The sequence below is a fragment of the Liolophura sinensis genome, chromosome 11 (assembly GCF_032854445.1).
Source record: "Liolophura sinensis isolate JHLJ2023 chromosome 11, CUHK_Ljap_v2, whole genome shotgun sequence".
Taxonomy (NCBI): Eukaryota; Metazoa; Mollusca; class Polyplacophora; order Chitonida; family Chitonidae; genus Liolophura; species Liolophura sinensis.
The window spans coordinates 19,711,263-19,728,836 of NC_088305.1; the positions used below are offsets into that span (position 1 = coordinate 19,711,263).

At 39.0% G+C, this 17,574-nt stretch overlaps 2 protein-coding genes across 2 annotated transcripts in view; both read right to left on the reverse strand.

Annotated features, from left to right (window-relative positions):
- The window catches only part of LOC135477570 (solute carrier family 28 member 3-like), a 23,137-nt gene extending 21,032 nt beyond the window's left edge, over positions 1-2,105 (reverse strand). Inside the window, exon 1 of the mRNA XM_064757715.1 lies at positions 1,982-2,105. Within this exon, the coding sequence (XP_064613785.1) occupies positions 1,982-2,044 (63 nt within the window). The 5' untranslated portion in view covers positions 2,045-2,105. The remainder of the gene's footprint in view (positions 1-1,981) is intronic.
- Positions 2,106-13,847: 11,742 nt separating this feature from the next.
- Positions 13,848-17,016, reverse strand: LOC135477717 (toll-like receptor 4). Its single transcript, XM_064757909.1, has one exon. The coding sequence runs from the start codon at positions 16,907-16,909 to the stop codon at positions 14,471-14,473; it is 2,439 nt and encodes an 812-aa protein (XP_064613979.1). The 5' UTR covers positions 16,910-17,016; the 3' UTR covers positions 13,848-14,470.
- Between the last annotated feature and the right edge of the window lie 558 nt (positions 17,017-17,574).

Consider the following 17,574-nt stretch of genomic DNA (forward strand, 5'->3'; position numbering starts at 1 on the left):
TCCGATGTGATCTTATATATCCATAGTGGGGTTAGTTGTTTGCCATACGTTTCAAACTTTTTACGGATTTAATTTTTTATAGAAGAGTAATGGCTTAAAATGAGGTTTTTTGTATGTATACTTGCTCTATACTTAATTTTTTCAGTCATATGACGTGTGTGTATACTGTGTTTTCTAGTGGCAGGGCGAGTCCATGCCGTCAAAGTGCTGCCGACACTGGAGTATCATGCGGAAGACACCAGACATGACACTCGACCCGGTCACATTATGTTGACACCGGGTTAATCAGTCCTGTCTCCTTGCTCTAACCTCTCAGTTCTGAGCGCCAAGGCAGACCGGAACATGTAGCATTTTTCAAAGCCTTTGGTGTGATCCGACCCAGGTTTGGTCCCAGGTCTCCCGACTTTGTAATAATTTAAGAGGACAATGAAGTGCTTTACTCAAAATCAAACAAAACTGAGATTATGATTGACACCAAACGCCCCCCCCCCCCCAACTCCAAAAAAAAAGATGCCATCGACCCGAATTGTCCTGGGCCGCTTCTTTGAAAGCACAACAACTGGACATTTATTTACAATTTTCAAAATTGACTCATCCATGGTAGCCATGTAAAGAGTTATATATGCATAGTTGTTCTGTATATATAGGGCCTGCTGAGGGCTGGTGTGTATTCATCCCACACGGTTACTGTAGATCTATAGTCCAGTTCACTGTTCTCAACATGGCTGGCACTTTTAGCTGTAAAACTACGTCAGATTTTATGTGCTATGTCTTTGTATTAGTTCTTTAAGCTTGGATTTATTTGATAATTTATTTGATTGGTGTTTTACGCCGTACTTAAGAGTAAACCGGGCAGATACCGGAGGAAACACATCCGCAGGGTACTGCCCGACCTTACCACGTAAGGCCAGGGAGGAAGTCGGCATGAGCTGGACTTGAACTCACAGTGACCGCACTGATGAAAGGATCCTGGACCATTGCGGGGCGCTGGCGCGCCTCGGCTTGGACACACTACCAGAAAGTGGTGTATCAGTCTCCCAAAGAGCCCATTTTTCCTTTGTACGTAACCACGATATATGTAACCAGTCACATTCGGCAATTTATGGTTACTTCTTCCTAATCTGGTCTTTGATTTCTTTCATTCATTGGTAAGGCAGTGCGATGTGATTCGAAAGTCATTTTCACTATGAACACTCCACCCAGGATTCCTTTCCGAGTAGAAGAGATGTCGACGTTCCAGTTCTTAAGAAAATGATCCTTTAAATTTAGGTTATTCTTACGAAATCAGCAGCATTGTTTTCCAACCTGTTGGTTTTTGCAAGCACATCTAAATCCGCAATGGGCAGAATTTTCACGTTTTTCAAGTTTAATAATTGATGATCCATGATATGTGATAAAACAGCTGTGTAAAGTCTTCAGTGATACTGATTGTTTGATCGATTGAGTAAACAATCGGTTAACGCTATATCCCCAACCTCTTGTCATTTACAGATGGTGGTAACGGAAACCACCGACCACTGGCAATTACGGGCGAACTTTCCCCACGTGTAATGTAAAGATTTACACGCTGCATGTACTGGTGAAAAGTTCATGGTTTTCAACAAACTTTGAACAGCGCAAAGAGCTACCCTCAGACTGAAAACGCCCATTTTTATTGCCACCAACGCCCTTGCGACCTTTCAACCAGAATCCACAAATCCCTTGTCGGAGACCATATTTGAGCTCACCTTTCCTGTGTCTTAGCGAATGAAAAACAAGGCACGGCGTACTCCGTAGAACCGAAGTCAAATTAAGGTAACTATCCTGAGAACACACTCCGTATATTTGTCCAGGGATATATCTTTGAAAAGCGGTACTTAATGTCTAATGGATTGTCGCAAGAAAATAAGCTGAGGTTCTATTTAAACCCGAGATTCCAATTTATCTTAATCTTTATCAACCTTTACCTCTTTTTCATGATAAGATCTTCTTAATTTCTTACCTGGGGTTTATTGTGCATTAGAATTGTCTGCGTTGTTTGCAGGACTTCTCGTCTAGCTTGCATTTAGCTCCACACAGCTATCTGTGTTGATTAAAAGCGAAATCATCCTGCCGAGTTAACCGACTTCTGTGTAATTTGAACTCAATATCAAACAGTTTGTCCTTAATCGCCCCGTTGATACGGAACATGCGCGCATGCTCAGAACGCTCCAGACACACGGTAAGCCACAAAACAAACTCTGCACTGTCAAGGCGCCATGATGATTCACAATGCAAACTTACATGTAGTGCGTGTCTCGGTGTCCCCAGAATATTCCCAACATTATACCGTAGTGCATTAAGTGGGTAAGTGGATAGATGAAGAGAGCATACACTATAAGTATGTGTACATTATACTCCCTCAAAAGCATGACACCATTGGCCTTAAAGTCATTGTTCCGAGCATCCTGATCTGCCATCGAATGCTGTAAATTATTAACTTTTTGTCAAAGCCTTCCTTATAAATGTTATACAGCTGGTATATAATACCTGATTTGTGTTGGTACTTTTGATAATTACTTTGGCATTTTAAAATGTTACGTAAAACACGAGCAACGTGTTCCCGACTTTAACAAAACGATACAAAGCCACATACCTCTCACCAATGCGGTCGCTGTGAGTTCAAGTCCAGCTCATGCTGGCTTCCTCTCCGGCCGTAAGTGAGAAGGTTTCTCAGCAGCCTGAGGATGGTGGTGGGTTTCCCCGGGCTCTCCCCGGTTTCCGCCCACCATTATGCTAGCCGCCGTCGTATAAATGAAATATTCTTGAGTACGGCGTAAAACACCAATCAAATAAACAAATAAATAAATCAAAGCCACATATTTCCCTGAGAAATGCTGTGCACTTTTTCATACAATAACACTTGTGTTGAAATCTAACACAAGAACTTGTGTTGTTTTCGTTGAACACAGAAATGTGTTACCTCAACACAAACATGTGTTAAATAAATGTGCAGTACACCTGTGCTTCAAAATAATCAAACAAAAAGTTGTGCTGAGCCAAAATAATGTGATATTTGCATATCAACAACAAAAACTTTGTGTATTTTGCCACACAATTTGTATTTGTGTTAATTCAGCACAAGATAGAGTTGTTCAAATATGACACAAGACTTTTGTTGGCAAGAACACAAATTTGTGTTTAAACAACACGTGTGTTTTTTGTGATATAGGCGTACTTATAGTCCTTGTAAAACACTACAGTGCACAAGCACTGCAGCGTTACAGCAGAGCCCATTGTATTTCCACTGCGACTTGAACCTCTTTGCGAAGACTATCGGAATCTCTTGTCATATATAGAATCATAAGGCGACGCATAATCGGTACACCAAGCAGGTCGCCGAGGGAATAGTGAAGGGTGCATATGAGCCTCGAGCGGCCTGAATGACAGGTGCCCTACATTCAAGATAACTGTTTGGATATTAATAAGTTCGTAGTTAGATACCATTCATGTCACCGCATTAAGTAAACAAACCAAGAGTCACCCCTTCTCTCTTCTCCAGTCTATCTTGATGTACGTTTATAAAGCCTCACGAACAAGCCTCGCCGGCTTGGATGAGGAAACATCAATAAGCCATGAAAGCCAGTCTCGTCGATTTCTATACACTCAAAAACCTAATCAGTTAATTTTAACAAAAAAATCTGTTGTGTATGTGATGCGAGAGTGAGTGAGAGAGTGCTTAGTGTTTAACGTCGAACTTAACAATTTTTCAGTCGTGTGACGACGAAGCAGTCCTTCGAGTGCACGTACGGGAGATGTGCCTCCGGGATTTCTTTCATCTAGTGCTTCTTCAGTGAGACAACTTACCGAAGGCAAATAAGCTGCCCAACCCGAGCCATTGTTCTGATACCGGTCAACCAGTCGTTGTACTATCCCCTTAATGCTGAACGTCAAGCAAAGAGGCTACAACTTATAATGTGAGTGATGCCGGAATGTATTCTGCCATTGCAACAGATTACTTTGTTAAATATAACACATGCTCTATTAGTTCAACATGAAGTTTTAATTGGGGCCTTCGTGGTTCAGTTGGTTAGCACGCTAGTGGAGCGTAATGACCCAGAAGCCTCTCACCAATGCAGTCGCTGTGAGATCAGGTCTAGCTCATCCTGGCATATATATATATATGCCCTTAGGTAAATAACGGGGATATCAGACTCAAACTAAGCAAACAATTTTATATACCGGTATTGACTTCAATTGCCTCGTCAGGGGCTCCACTTCACAAAGTGTGTATATGTGCCTTTATGTGCTCTGATAGCTGTGCCGGGGTGGTCAGCCCTCTTGTTACCATGACAGTCACATGTGGTTAACGGTGCCACGATTTTGTGAAACGGGTCGTTTGATATACCTTGATGAGTCGTTTATCAATTTCACGAGATTAGTGCTTGAATAACGTGAATGAGGATGCGTGTATCAAATTAAAGGCGGCTAAAATGTATTTAAAGACATGACAAAAAATGAAAAAAACTTAGTTATTTCCAAAGTAGGATGGAAACACAATAATCAACTTTTATTCTGGAATTCTTACGCGGCAATGGGATTCGCCATGTTATTATTTATTTGTTTGATTGGTGTTTAACGTCGTGGAATATTCCACTTATACAACGGCGGCCAACATTATGGTGGGAGGAAACCGGGCGCAGCCTTGGGGAAACCCACGACCATCCGCAGGTTGCTGAAGACCTTCCCACGTACGCGCCATGTTAGAGAAACCGGAAACACCATATCGCCTCATTCGTAACCTATGTATATAAGGCATCTATGGAAACAGCGGTCGTCTCGGGTTTTGGAAAAAAACACTCGCCTGAATGGTTAAAATTCATGGTTAAAGAATGGTTAACTATGACAGCACTGTCCGTATAAATGATTCCCATCTATGTATTCCCATACACACTGGTTGGTGCATCTGATCACGGAAACAGCCGATCTCATGTTTCTAGCTATAGACGATTCCGTGGCAGTGTAACGGTGAAATGAATAAAAAAAGCTTTTTTTCAGTGAAATGCTTGAAATATAGTTATTCTTCAAAATCAATCATTTATTTTATCAAAATAAAGATATTCAAGAAATTAATTTATACCTAAACGGAAAGAAAGTTTAAAACTAAGGTCAGCATCAGCAAAGATATGATATAAAAGAAAAAATCATGGACAGTAATTGGCAATAATCTAGGAGCTATGGCACTCGGTACTGAGTGCTGTGAACTGTGATAACCGACGACTCTGTTTTCACGCTGCCATAGCTCCTGGATTATTGGTATTCTAACATGGAAATGTACCTACTGCCTCCGTTGAGATTACATCTCTCATATACTTGGGTGCCATGCTTTCTGCAACAGCGACTTCGAAAGTGAAGCTCGTACATTACCTTACCTGTGCCCAGTGTCACGAAGTTCTCTTAACATTACGAGATCGTAACAACTATGATGGTATTATGCCTGCAGTACTGGTTGCCGCTGTGGTTTAGTGAATGTAACGTAAGATTGCTTCGTGAAACCGGGCCCAGATCTGAGATGACTAGGCCTACTTTCGCCACATGTAAACAACTGCATTTAAATATACTCACACACTTACCACTTGATTTTGCATATCAGAAATCAGAGGGAATACAGCAATAGTTATCGTGGGTTCCTCACTGTGTTCTCGACGCTGGATGACCCAAGGCATAAGTTGATATACAAGACTTTTACCATACCCAGAAGATTAGGCTGCATTGACATTTTGGATGTTTGTGATTAATTCAGATACAGGTAAGTACTTGATTTTTAAACTGTTGAAAGAGATTTAGAGTCAAAGAATCTGAAAATACTTATTAAACATCTGATACTCTTCTACCAACAACTATCCCGAAATTGTGAGGAAAATCACTTCACTGATGGCGCCCATCTACACACGAGCCTTGTCTCGGTACCGTAGGATCACGTAGAAAGGCGCGTGATCTCGAATGAGAGTGTTGATAGTGAAAATCTGGTGGAAATTGAAGCCACGGTTTGTAATACTTTACTCTAATTCTTGAGTTAACACGTTATTTAACAATGAGACAAAACAATGTAAAATTGCTTCGCGCGTTTATATTTATGTTCAGTATAAATTAATAAATATAATGTTAAAATATATTATAAAAGTTTCTTTCCATTTAAAAGTGAATAAATAAGTCAATAGAAAAATAAACACCCATTTCCGTTTACATAGAATTCTTACGACCCAAACTGTCTGTATTATAAAGAGATGGCTTGTTCGAAATACACGACAGTTTAGCCGCACAAAAAAGTAACCAAAACCAGCAGATTTTATTTTACAACAATTTATTAGCTTTAACAAGAACAGATAATAAGACTTATACAAATACTAAAGTACTTAAGTTTAACAAGAAAGGATAGCAGTATCTATACAAATACTAAAGTACTTATGGTGTCAAGTCCAAACGGACGCATATATTCCACAATATATACCACACAGGCATAAATGCTCAGAGGCAAATTCACAAGAGGGAAAATCCACAGTATAACTGAGTGTATGACGAAATATACACAAAATTCCACAGACAGGGTCCGTGTACTAATAAGCACTGTGTACACAAGAGCACAAATCAAATATACAAGCTCGGACTGAACAAGTGCTCGGTGGAGATACAACAAAGCCAGAGGCTATAAAGACACCAAAATTGAGCACAAAAAGGCCTACTAAAGTAATACACAGCGAAAGCATCCAAAACTCTCAATAATTCTCCGTTCTCCCTCTTGACCTGCTTTCATAGGTCTTATATAGCCTGGTGGAATTGTCTAGAATAAGAAAATTCCTGAACACTTGATGTAAACAAACAGGCACCGAACTGAGCGCATTCTGGAACACTCTAAGGCAGAGGCAGACAGCAGGCGCCGAACTCAGCGTATGTAAACAGTGGCAAGCTAAATTTAGAAACTGACGGCAGTCGTGCACATAACAGAATGTTACGTCATAACAGCGTATTTCTTTGACATTTTATTCCAAAGACAGAAAATAAACCCTAGACTATTAAATGAATGGTTATGCCAAGAGTTACAGGTAGTTACTGCTCACTAAGCCATACGTTTTGCAAAAAAAATAATTCTAATGCACTGAAGAAACGAGTTCAAATTCATTTTCGATCTAACATGATCATTTATTTTTCGTTTACTTTTTAAATAGCATGCAAAAACAACATTAAGAATTCTACTAGATGTTTCATTTGCCGCTGGTTTGAAAAATTTGGCATGTATAAAATATGGAGGCGTAACAGGGATATGTGCCAAATAATTTTTAGCTCCCCGATCGAGAAAAAATTATCTGGGGGTTATCATTAGTGTTGCTAGATGCTTTGTGGTGATATCTGAAAAGTGATAGTGATTGATTGATTGATTGATATTTATCGTGTTTGGAAACTAGGCCTCAATACGCAGTTTTCGAGTTACGCCTTTAGGGCTAAAGAGTGACGCCCCTTTACAAAATGGCCTCGCCGTTTTACTTCTTGGTACATGAAAGTATTTGAGATAAATAAATGCTCAAGTAGAATATGGTTATTTTTTCTCAGTATATACTTGATACCTAAACCCACCCAGAAGCTTAATCTAATGCTGTTTAATTACAGTTTTCTATAATCTACTGTATAAGTTTTGAACATCTACTCCTACATGTTTAATTGTAGTTTTCTGTATAGATACATTGTACCACAACATGATAAATTTTAAACAAAATTAGCAGAATAATCCTACCGTGATCCTCTCCTAATCCTAATCCTAAATCGACAACGTCACGTCCTTAAACAACGTCACTCTAGTGTCGTATCTCGAAACTTACTCATTCACTTGTGTTATTGGTTCCCGACTCATATGATGTTTTCTTCAGATCACACAGTATTAGAGACAGCTAGGGGCCTCCGTGGCCAAGGTGGTTAGCGCGCCAGCGCGGCGCAATGGCCCCTGAACCTCTCACCAATGCGCTCGGTTTCAGTTCAAGTCGAACTCATGCAGGCTTCCTCTCCGACCGCATGTGAGAAGGTCTGTCAACAACCTGCGCATGGTCGTGGGTTTACTCCGGGCTCTGTCTGGTTTCCGCCCACGATAAAGCCGGATGCCGTCGTATAAGTGAAATATTCTTCACACTTAGAAAACAGGGTTATTTTTTGGTGCTATAATGAGCCTTAAGGTTCAAGGTTCTTTTTCGAACCCTAGAGTGCTATCATTTGTAAAGCCGTTTTCTCAAAGGTGCAAAGGTTCAGTAATCAAGTATAGAGTGCTATATCGAACCTTCATCTTGAAAAAAAAACTCAAACAAATTTCGGACTTTGCACATAATCAAATTAGAAAGAAAATTTCCATGTAAAATGTCCAAAAATTATGAATAAAGTTTGCATATGTAATCAATATTTAAAAAAGAAAATAACACTATCGCGTGATTTCTTAAATAGGGTAGCAAATGACGCGGAAAGGGGCACCGCACCGTAGGCCCCTACGTGATTTCCATTTTTCATCATCTGCTGTCATCGGGTTGTTCAAATGAAAAAAGATGTTTTCTTTTCAAGAAAAGTTGCTTGAAATGTACTGTATTTTTGCGTTGAAATTTAAATAAAGTTATGCAAGACTAAATTGCAATGATGTTCTCATCGACAACGACCCCACAACCATTAAGGTCACCTAGCAGAGTGAATCTATGCGTCGAAACACACATAGGTCTAGTGACGGCACTATCTAGAATTTAGTTGGAAAAACGTCTTTGTTAAAATGATTTTTCTCATTTAATTCAGTGTTTAAGGTGAAATGCATTATATTTTGTCGAAACTTTACTGCGTTACGCTACTTAGACAAAGTTGACTATTCAATGATCACAGGGGCACAAAGTCACTTTCGCATTTCAGAAAGCCATCATTTTTTTTACAGAAATGTCGCGAGTTCTCGCATTACACGGGAGCTGGGTGCTAATTTCGACTCAACAGCATATGTTTTAACCTAGCGGCAGTATGCTTGCTACATTAAATGTCTTTTTCATTGAAATTCTACACTGGAAATCGTGTCCCCATTCGCAATAACGTATAATAAAAACAATGGAGAATCTGAAAACACCAAGAAAAAAGTGTTATTTTGAAAGCTTGTCGTTTTATTGGCGATGAAAAGCCGAGATTTCAAAGGCCACAGTCCGCGAATGGATGCTGATTTGATCACGGCTGCTCTGTTGTGGCGAATGTAGTGGCGCGTATCCAGAAATGCGACTGTCGCTTATTACAATGTTCTTCTCATCTTTAACGTGCAACCGTTCCAATGCAGTCAAGATATTTGTAAAATGGCAATTATTAAATTACTGCAACTTTTTGGATCCAACCAAATTGCACAGTGGAGTTTCAGATTTTCAACAAGTTAAAGGTTTGGGTAGCTTCAATGTATTAAACAACAACAAATCGATCTTAATCTCTAACCAGTGATGGTTTGTATTCACGTCGCTGAAGAAGTCTGTCTTGACTGAAATGAATCCTGTATGGCTTCTTACCGAATATAAAGGGAATCATACAGGCTAAACAGCCGAGCTGCTAGTACTTTACGCAGAACCATGATTGGCTAGGCCTTAAAACCATGCATACTGTGGCATTCATGTGATTGGAAAATATTTTTTTTATTTCCCAAGTTAACTAGTACCAGTAGATAAGCGGTGTAGAAATGCCATTGTTTTACAGATGTGCTAATTTGGGTTGCATTTTACCAAAATATTCCTATTATAAACTTTTGAGATGGAACTGTTCTAATGCCTATATAGTTAAAATATATCAAAACATCCCATTTAAATTTATGCATGCTTAAGTTTAATGACAATCAAGTAATTATTTTCATAATTACCTCCATCTAAGTGCTTTTCCAGGTATTCAGATTTTGTCCATCCTGCTCCTCATAAAGTAGGCCTACAGCACTGATTTCTGTGAAACTTAGCAACACATTTTCCCTCTCATCTAAACTTGCGCGTGCTTGATTTTAATAACAGTAAGATCACAGTTACGGATGAAATATAGGGTGTCAGCGGAAGTTAACATATTTTATTTGTGGCACAATACTATATGGCCTCCAAAATGTGCATAAATTAGTAAGTCTATGGATACAATTAGACCGATATTGGTGACTCCCTGAGTTCCGGTTAAAGATATAAGTCTGCACTGCATCAGTGTCATGAAATTTGCACCCGACATTACATAAGAGTCAGTGACAATTAAAGTTCTGCCTCTTGAATGTTGACCATATGTGTATTACCAACATTTTCAAAAATGTCCGGCCCATTCTAGCGTGAACGATAAATATCATACATGTCATAAACGTGAACCACTAATACATGTGCATGACTTCATAACTATTGTGTGTGACTTCATAATTACTGTATGTGACTTCATAACTACTGTATGTAACTTCATAACAAAAAATATTCATAATTCATAATTACTTCATAATAAAAATGATTGATATCTTATAAGGAAACTTTCAGTTCCACGATAACAGCTCTCAAATTAATGATATATATAATGATATTCTGACCTGCCTCAATATGTCAAAACATGTCAGTGACTGAAGATTTTGAAGGACTTACGGTAGTTAAATTTGAATTAACAAATTATGGCACTGACACTTTTTATCTTTTATTATATAAAGTTTATCATTCACTTCATGTTTTTATGTTTGTAAAGAACCCAGTCTCAGTTTACTCTAATCTGATTTCTTGTTTCCTTGTTCGGTATTTCATATTTTGTTGAGAAATATTAGCTCATGTATATTGCGGTGTATACATATTTGTGGAATTCCTAGACTAAAATCCAGCCATGAAAGTGTCAAAATATCCTTAAAATATTTCCTGAAAACACTTTAAAATTGTGGATTTGGAATGTGTCAAGAGTTTAAACTCAGAAGTGGCCATGGTGTGAATTTGGAGGGCTCTAAACATTTCTAGAGATTTAAGTATTTGTTCCAGCTGGCCGTTTGAGTGCTGCTGCATTTATCTTTTGTAAATCTTTTGTACGTGTAGCTTTAAATCATATATATTTTGGTATTTATATCCCACCCTAATAAGGGGGCATATGCATGTATCTGCATTTATCATAAATATGACACTCAAATTCTTACAAAGTGTGCAAAATGACCTGAAGTAGTTCACTGTCAGGTTATTTTTTCACATTTTAATCTGCTTTAGGAGTTGTCTGCCCTTGTGCATATTTTCCGGGCCATTAATATTTCAGACTTAGTTTGTGCAAAGCTATTTCAGCTATTATTTGGCATAGGATTCTCAAAATCCATAGATTAGCAGGTTTGTGCTGGACACATTTTGACTTGTATGGGATGACATAACTCTGGTATCATTTGGCATATGTTGTTCGCACTTGCCCGTACGGCAGTATAAATGTACATCTCGTTTATGATATAGCATACGTAGTATTTTCAAAGTTACACAACTCCCTGTGGCCGAGTGGTTTAATTTAAGGTACTCGACTGCCAATTGCCGTAGCCTCCCACCAATCAGGTCCAGGCTATTTGCACACAATTACTCTCAATCTCTTAAAAATATGTTCTTAATGTGTAATACAGTGTGTGCTACTAAAGCCTTTAGGTGAATTACCATATCAAATTATTTTGTGATAAAATGTTTCTACAAAACATGTTTGTACAACACATTTTGAGAATAAATGTTTTGAATATAGCTTTTTTCGTTGGAAGGAACCTACACTGCGTGTACCTGTTGGTATCTTCAAAGAGCACCTAGTACGACAATCAGTTGAAATTATGGTCGATGGAACTGTGGCTGTCAACTGCTTGAGCAGTGCTGATGTGGTACATGTCTTATCGTGCCTTTTTAGCAGAATATTGCATTTGTAACATTCAGTCCCTTAAGAATGCCGCCATACACTGATTTTTATTCAGTGATATCTCCTTAATATCAGTGACAACATCAAGCCAACAATAGCTTTAATTGGAATTCACCAGATGTTGACGCTTTCAGTAAGACTTTTCTTAATTTGACTAAAATTATCTTGTTTTTAGTTTGATAATACTGTATATTCAAATAATGAAAATGTAAAGCTGGCTTGTGACCATGTGGCCACAATGGCTTTTTTATGTGGTTGTGACCAACCACTAAAAGTGTACCTTATGTTCATACAAGATTTCACAGTATAAGCTTGCCAATAACAAGATTTGATGCTAGGGATTTTCTTTATACTATTTTTGACTGTATGAACATAAAATATTTTGCAGTTGAAAGTTTGTTGTAGTGACGATAGCTGGTGATTAAGATTTTCTAGTTTGTCTGACATTTGTTCAGGCATTTTCTGTAAACTGTTTTGACTGTACCCGTGTAAAAGATTTGGCTGTTCAAAGTTGAGTATAATGACCACAGCTTGTCATTAGGGTCTTTGTACCTCCATAGAAACATTCAAACATTTGTGCATGCGCATTAGAAATTCTAAGAGTTAAGTCTTTCTGCCTGATCTTTCTAAATGTGTGCCACTCTTCTTAACGAAGGTACTTTATATATTTTTACACTTATTTGACAATAGATTGTAGAGTTATGACTGTTTGTCCATGACATATGTGCATGTACAAATCTTCCTTCCTGGTTGTTATTAAACTTGTGTTCTTAATTGGTATATACTGTTGTCTATGTATACCAGTCTTATGATTGACTTTGACCTAGTTAAAACGTTGATAACTTGCCCTGAGCTGACTAATTTACTATAAGACTGTCAGTTACAACTATACAGCAATCATTTTCGCCACAGATATTAACCACAAGTTGACTTCACTGTTTATTACAATTATGCCCCAGACAAAGTTACTACTGCTGTAACAGAATAAGGACTAGTTTACCTTTACTGTTACAATGGTATTAAATATTAATTTTATTTAACGGAGTTAAAGGCATTTAACTTATGTACAAGTGTAATTATTTGCATGGCAGATGTCCCTTGTCAGACTATTTGAATTAAGCTCAAATATGTCTTGTGATTATGTTACAGAAATTATCAGTGGCTTCTATGTTTTCAATCAAGACGTGTTTGTGTTGAATATAAATTAGTTGTGTTGAATATACATTCTTCTCAGCAACAAAAAAAAAAGAGACAAAAAAAGAGAGGCTTGTTTAGTATAGTATCATGTACCTGTATTTTCTGATTGAATATGAAAAGCTGTGTTGTGCAGTACGTGTGATTAAGGCTGGTTTATTGCAGGCCATGGAATTTAAATTATTGATCATGGACCCCAAGTCAGCGCGATAATACAGCGATATATAAATATATTGATGTTAACATCCGTGAAAAATATAATATGTGTACCATTTCACTTTTTGAAATCATACAAAGTAAAATGTTATTAGTAGTACATATTTTCGCAAAGAAATTACGTTGAGTAAAGATCATTGAATTCTTACAGTGTGAATTCCAGAGGTGGCCCATTTAAAGCAACCCTTTGGTTGCATTATTGAACGTCACATTGAATCTTACAGAGACTACACAAAACAATTTTTGGTGCTACAATCTATCTGGAAGCTTTGAAGGGTACCAATATTGAACCTGGAGGTACAGAACGTAACTTTTTCCATTGGTGCCATATTGAACCCTAGCAAGTAGGACCTATAATGACCTAGTGGGTTCCACTGTACATTTAAAGTCTTCTAACCCACAAGGTTGCACAATTGCACCCTTAAAGGTGCTTGTATCGAACCTTTGCGGCGCAACTTGGAACCTTCTATATGTGGTGCAAAATGGAACCATACAAATAAGGTCCTATATGGAAAATTAAAGGCTGCCACCTCAAAGGCAAGCCATGGAACCCCTAAAGGCTCTATGGCGGCACCTTCTTTTCTAAGTGTGAATGAGTAAGGTGCAAAACATCAATCAAATTAATAAATAAATGCATTATCCCTCATACACAACTGCTGATCGGCTGTGATCGTGATGGGATTGTCTGTGTCCACACGCCATCAGGCTACAAGAGTTATGGGAAATTAATTCAGGAAGTTTTGTGTAAGCCTATGAGTTAAAGCATTATCCATATATTAAGTCACAAGATTAGTTTACCCCATCAATATATCTGCTTTTCATACACCATAAGTAGCAGTACCCGTGGGGTTTTTTTTAACAATCTTCTACAAATAACGAAGTAAATGTCTGGTATAAGCCACTATCACTTTTTACCACCCATTAATAAAAAGTTAACTGAATTCAGTGTAAGAGGTTAACATATGGTTGTAAATTTACAAAATGTTACCATCCGTGATTTCATTCCACGCCTGTACAATACGATATACGCGCTATTCTGTCTTCTATTTCTGCTTCCCAAGACATTTTGTAGGAATTCTTATTAAAATTATTTTATGTCGGCAAAGCATTTTTCTTCAAAACATTCCAGCTATATAAACATAGTCTTGGTCACCAGTTCTGGCAATTTTACGTTACACAAAACAAGAAATAGCGCACTTCAGCGCGCCATCCCGTCTAGCAGACGGCTCCAGAAGATCCGTTCATCGCCTGGGTCATCCTCGGGCCACACCAGGAATGTGATGTCTTTCCACAGGCTCAGCAGCGATTTGGACATTTCTGTCACAGGGATTTCTTCCATCATGATCACTATAATGGCGTCTTCAAGGCCGTCTCTTACCATGCGCATGCCGGCCATTTGAACTTCAAATTCACACCATTCACTTTTCATGAAAGCTTTGTTGATCACCAAGATGATTTTCCGGCTGCTGTTCATGGCGCCCACAATGCTCTGCTGAATGTTTCCACCGGGGATAAAGTCGCGATCGTGAAGACACAGTGAGAAATCGTTCTCAACTTCCAAAACTTTTCTCAAATCGATGCAAGCCCATCGGTAACTGGTGTAGTTGTAAGCCACGAATGCATCATATTTGTATTGCTCGTTGGTCAGCTCTTTATACACAGGACCTCTCCTAAATTTTGTAAGAACCCAATATTTTATATTCCATCTGTAACGGTAGGCAAAGATTCCCAGCACAATCACCACGGTGATAAAACAAGAACCAACTATGGAGAAGGTTAACCAAAATTTGCTGACACAGCTCACGTCCATGTTCTTCAGCTGTGACTGGAGGGCACACATTTTCACCACTGTTCCATTCTGTAGGGTGCACTTCAGTGAGCATAGTTCCTCCACAATGGCTGAACCTTCCAACAGCCAGTGCATAGTGTCCAAAGTATTACATGTGCAGATGAAAGGGTTATGGCTAAGCGAAACTCTGCCAACACCATCGGTTTGGAGTGGAAGGTCACTGGCCAACCACTTAATTTCTTTACCAGATAAAGACGAAATAATATTGGATGATAAGTCCACGAATTTCAGCGAGACTAATCCATAAATAGATTCGGGTAAATGGATCAATTTGTTGTTGGCTAGAATCAAATTTTCCAGGCTCTTGAGTGGTTTGAAAATATCTAGGTTGAGTGTTACGAAACTATTACTGGATAGATCCAAGGTTCTTAAGTTTACTTGACTTTTGAATATGGCGGCAACCGAGTTCTGCTGCAAGCCTGTATTCAATCTACAGTTTTGGGCAACTAACACATCCAGTGATGTAAAATGTGAAAAGAATTTTGGAGACAGAAAACTGCAGTCAAACCCAGATATGTTGAGCACTTTCAAGTTCTCCAGTCCAGACACGACAAAGGTACAGCCATCTACATTGTCATATGAGACATCAAGAACTTGTAAATGGTGTGCATTTATAAATTTCAGATCTGGTATGCCTCTGGCCGATCCACCCAGGAAACTCGCATTAAGCACTCGCAATGACTGGGGTAAGGTCAACTGCACGGCCAGTCCGTCTGGGAACTCTGGCATATCTTGTTCGGATGAAAAATCTGTCATACCCAATGTGTATTCTCGACCTGGACTAATACTGAGGTATTCTAATCTCGCGAAACGAACCAAGCTAAGTAAAGATAAGCCATTAGAGGCTATTGATAGGTAGTTTCCGTTCACTCTAAAACTTTCCACGCACTCCGGATAGCGGAATCCAAACAGGACATCTTTCCCGATGTGGATGAGGGCGTTGTAGCTTAGGTCCAGGTGACGCACACAAATATCCGCCAGGTGAACCGTGTTATTTCGGGTAAGGATTAAGTTTTCTGGATCCCTGAGGCTCCCAGTGTTGGGGTTGCACCCAGAGATTGTAAGGTAAGTCAAATTATGATGGGTGAGGTCAGCAAGTGCGGAGAGTGCCTTGGTAATCCCGTTGGTCTTTAAACTTAAGCTTGTCAAGAATGGAAAATATCTCAGAGTTCCTGCTTCTAAACCCTGACAGAGCAGCACTAGTGATTCGATCGGTAAACCTGAGAAGTAAGCAAATGTCTCAGGTCTGAGACTACCGCCAGACTCCCAGAAGTTTACGGAAAGGCTTTTAAGTTGTGACATGTTTCTCACCCCTGGGCCAAAGGAACAGTTCCAAAGTCCATCAATGGTCAAGTCCTTCAACGAGCCAAGGTTGCTAAATATCTCGTCCGGAAATCCTGGCGACTGGTCATAAATGTTGTCAGCCATATTTAGGATTTCCAGTTTTTCCAGAGGGTGAAATACTGTGGGTGGGTAGGATTTGTATCCCAGTAGCAGTTGATTGTTTCCCAGGTTTAGAAAAAGGAGCTGCAACAGACCTCCAAAAGCTGATGGTTCTAACCTCGTAAGTTTGTTCTGAGACAGATCCAGCGAGGTTAACGAATTTAAGTTGACGAAGGAGTCATTGGGTATACTTTGCAGAAAATTCCAACTCAAGTCGAGACTCTCTGTTGTGGGCGAGATGTTTGTCGGTACGGTCTGGAGTCCGCGGTGACTGAGGTCGACATGGTGACTCTTCTTCGCGGCGCTGTAAAGGACGATTGTCAGCAGCAGGGCAGGAGCCTTCATAACTCTCTGTCTGCTCTTCGAGAGGCGCCTTCAGAAAAGATTTCTTCTTTTATGGATGAATTGTCCTTATCTCAGTGTTAAGATACAACGATGTCCATACCCTCCTTTCAAATATACTGAACGTGTACGACTGACTTGAGTCCGCCTGTAAGGAGGAGTAAGGACTGAATGCCTCTAAACCACACATGAATGTCTTGACTGTCTGAAATGCATTGAAGCCAGCTTGAAAAAAGAGTAAGGTTTATAGTTTGTCAGGCAGGCTGAGAGAGAACGATATATATAGCATTACTATGAGAGCTGTGTCTATATAGTCTAGTATAGTTTGTCAGACAGGCTTTATGTAAACCCCATTGCGCTGAAATGGGATACAGCGATCATTTTTCGCATACCTTCCTGTTTTAGAGTTACTCAATCGGTTAATTACATGCCTTATATAAAGGCTGAGAAAGAACGATCTTTATATATAGCATTACTATGAGAGTTGTGTCTGTATATTCCATGGGCGCGTGCGCCAACTTTGTTTAGTACATTACATGTATGTATGTATGTATGTATGTATGTATGTATGTATGTATGTATGTATGTATGTATGTATGTATGTATGTATGTATGTATGAATGATGTATGTATGTATGTATGTATGTAGGTAGGTAGGTAGGTAGGTA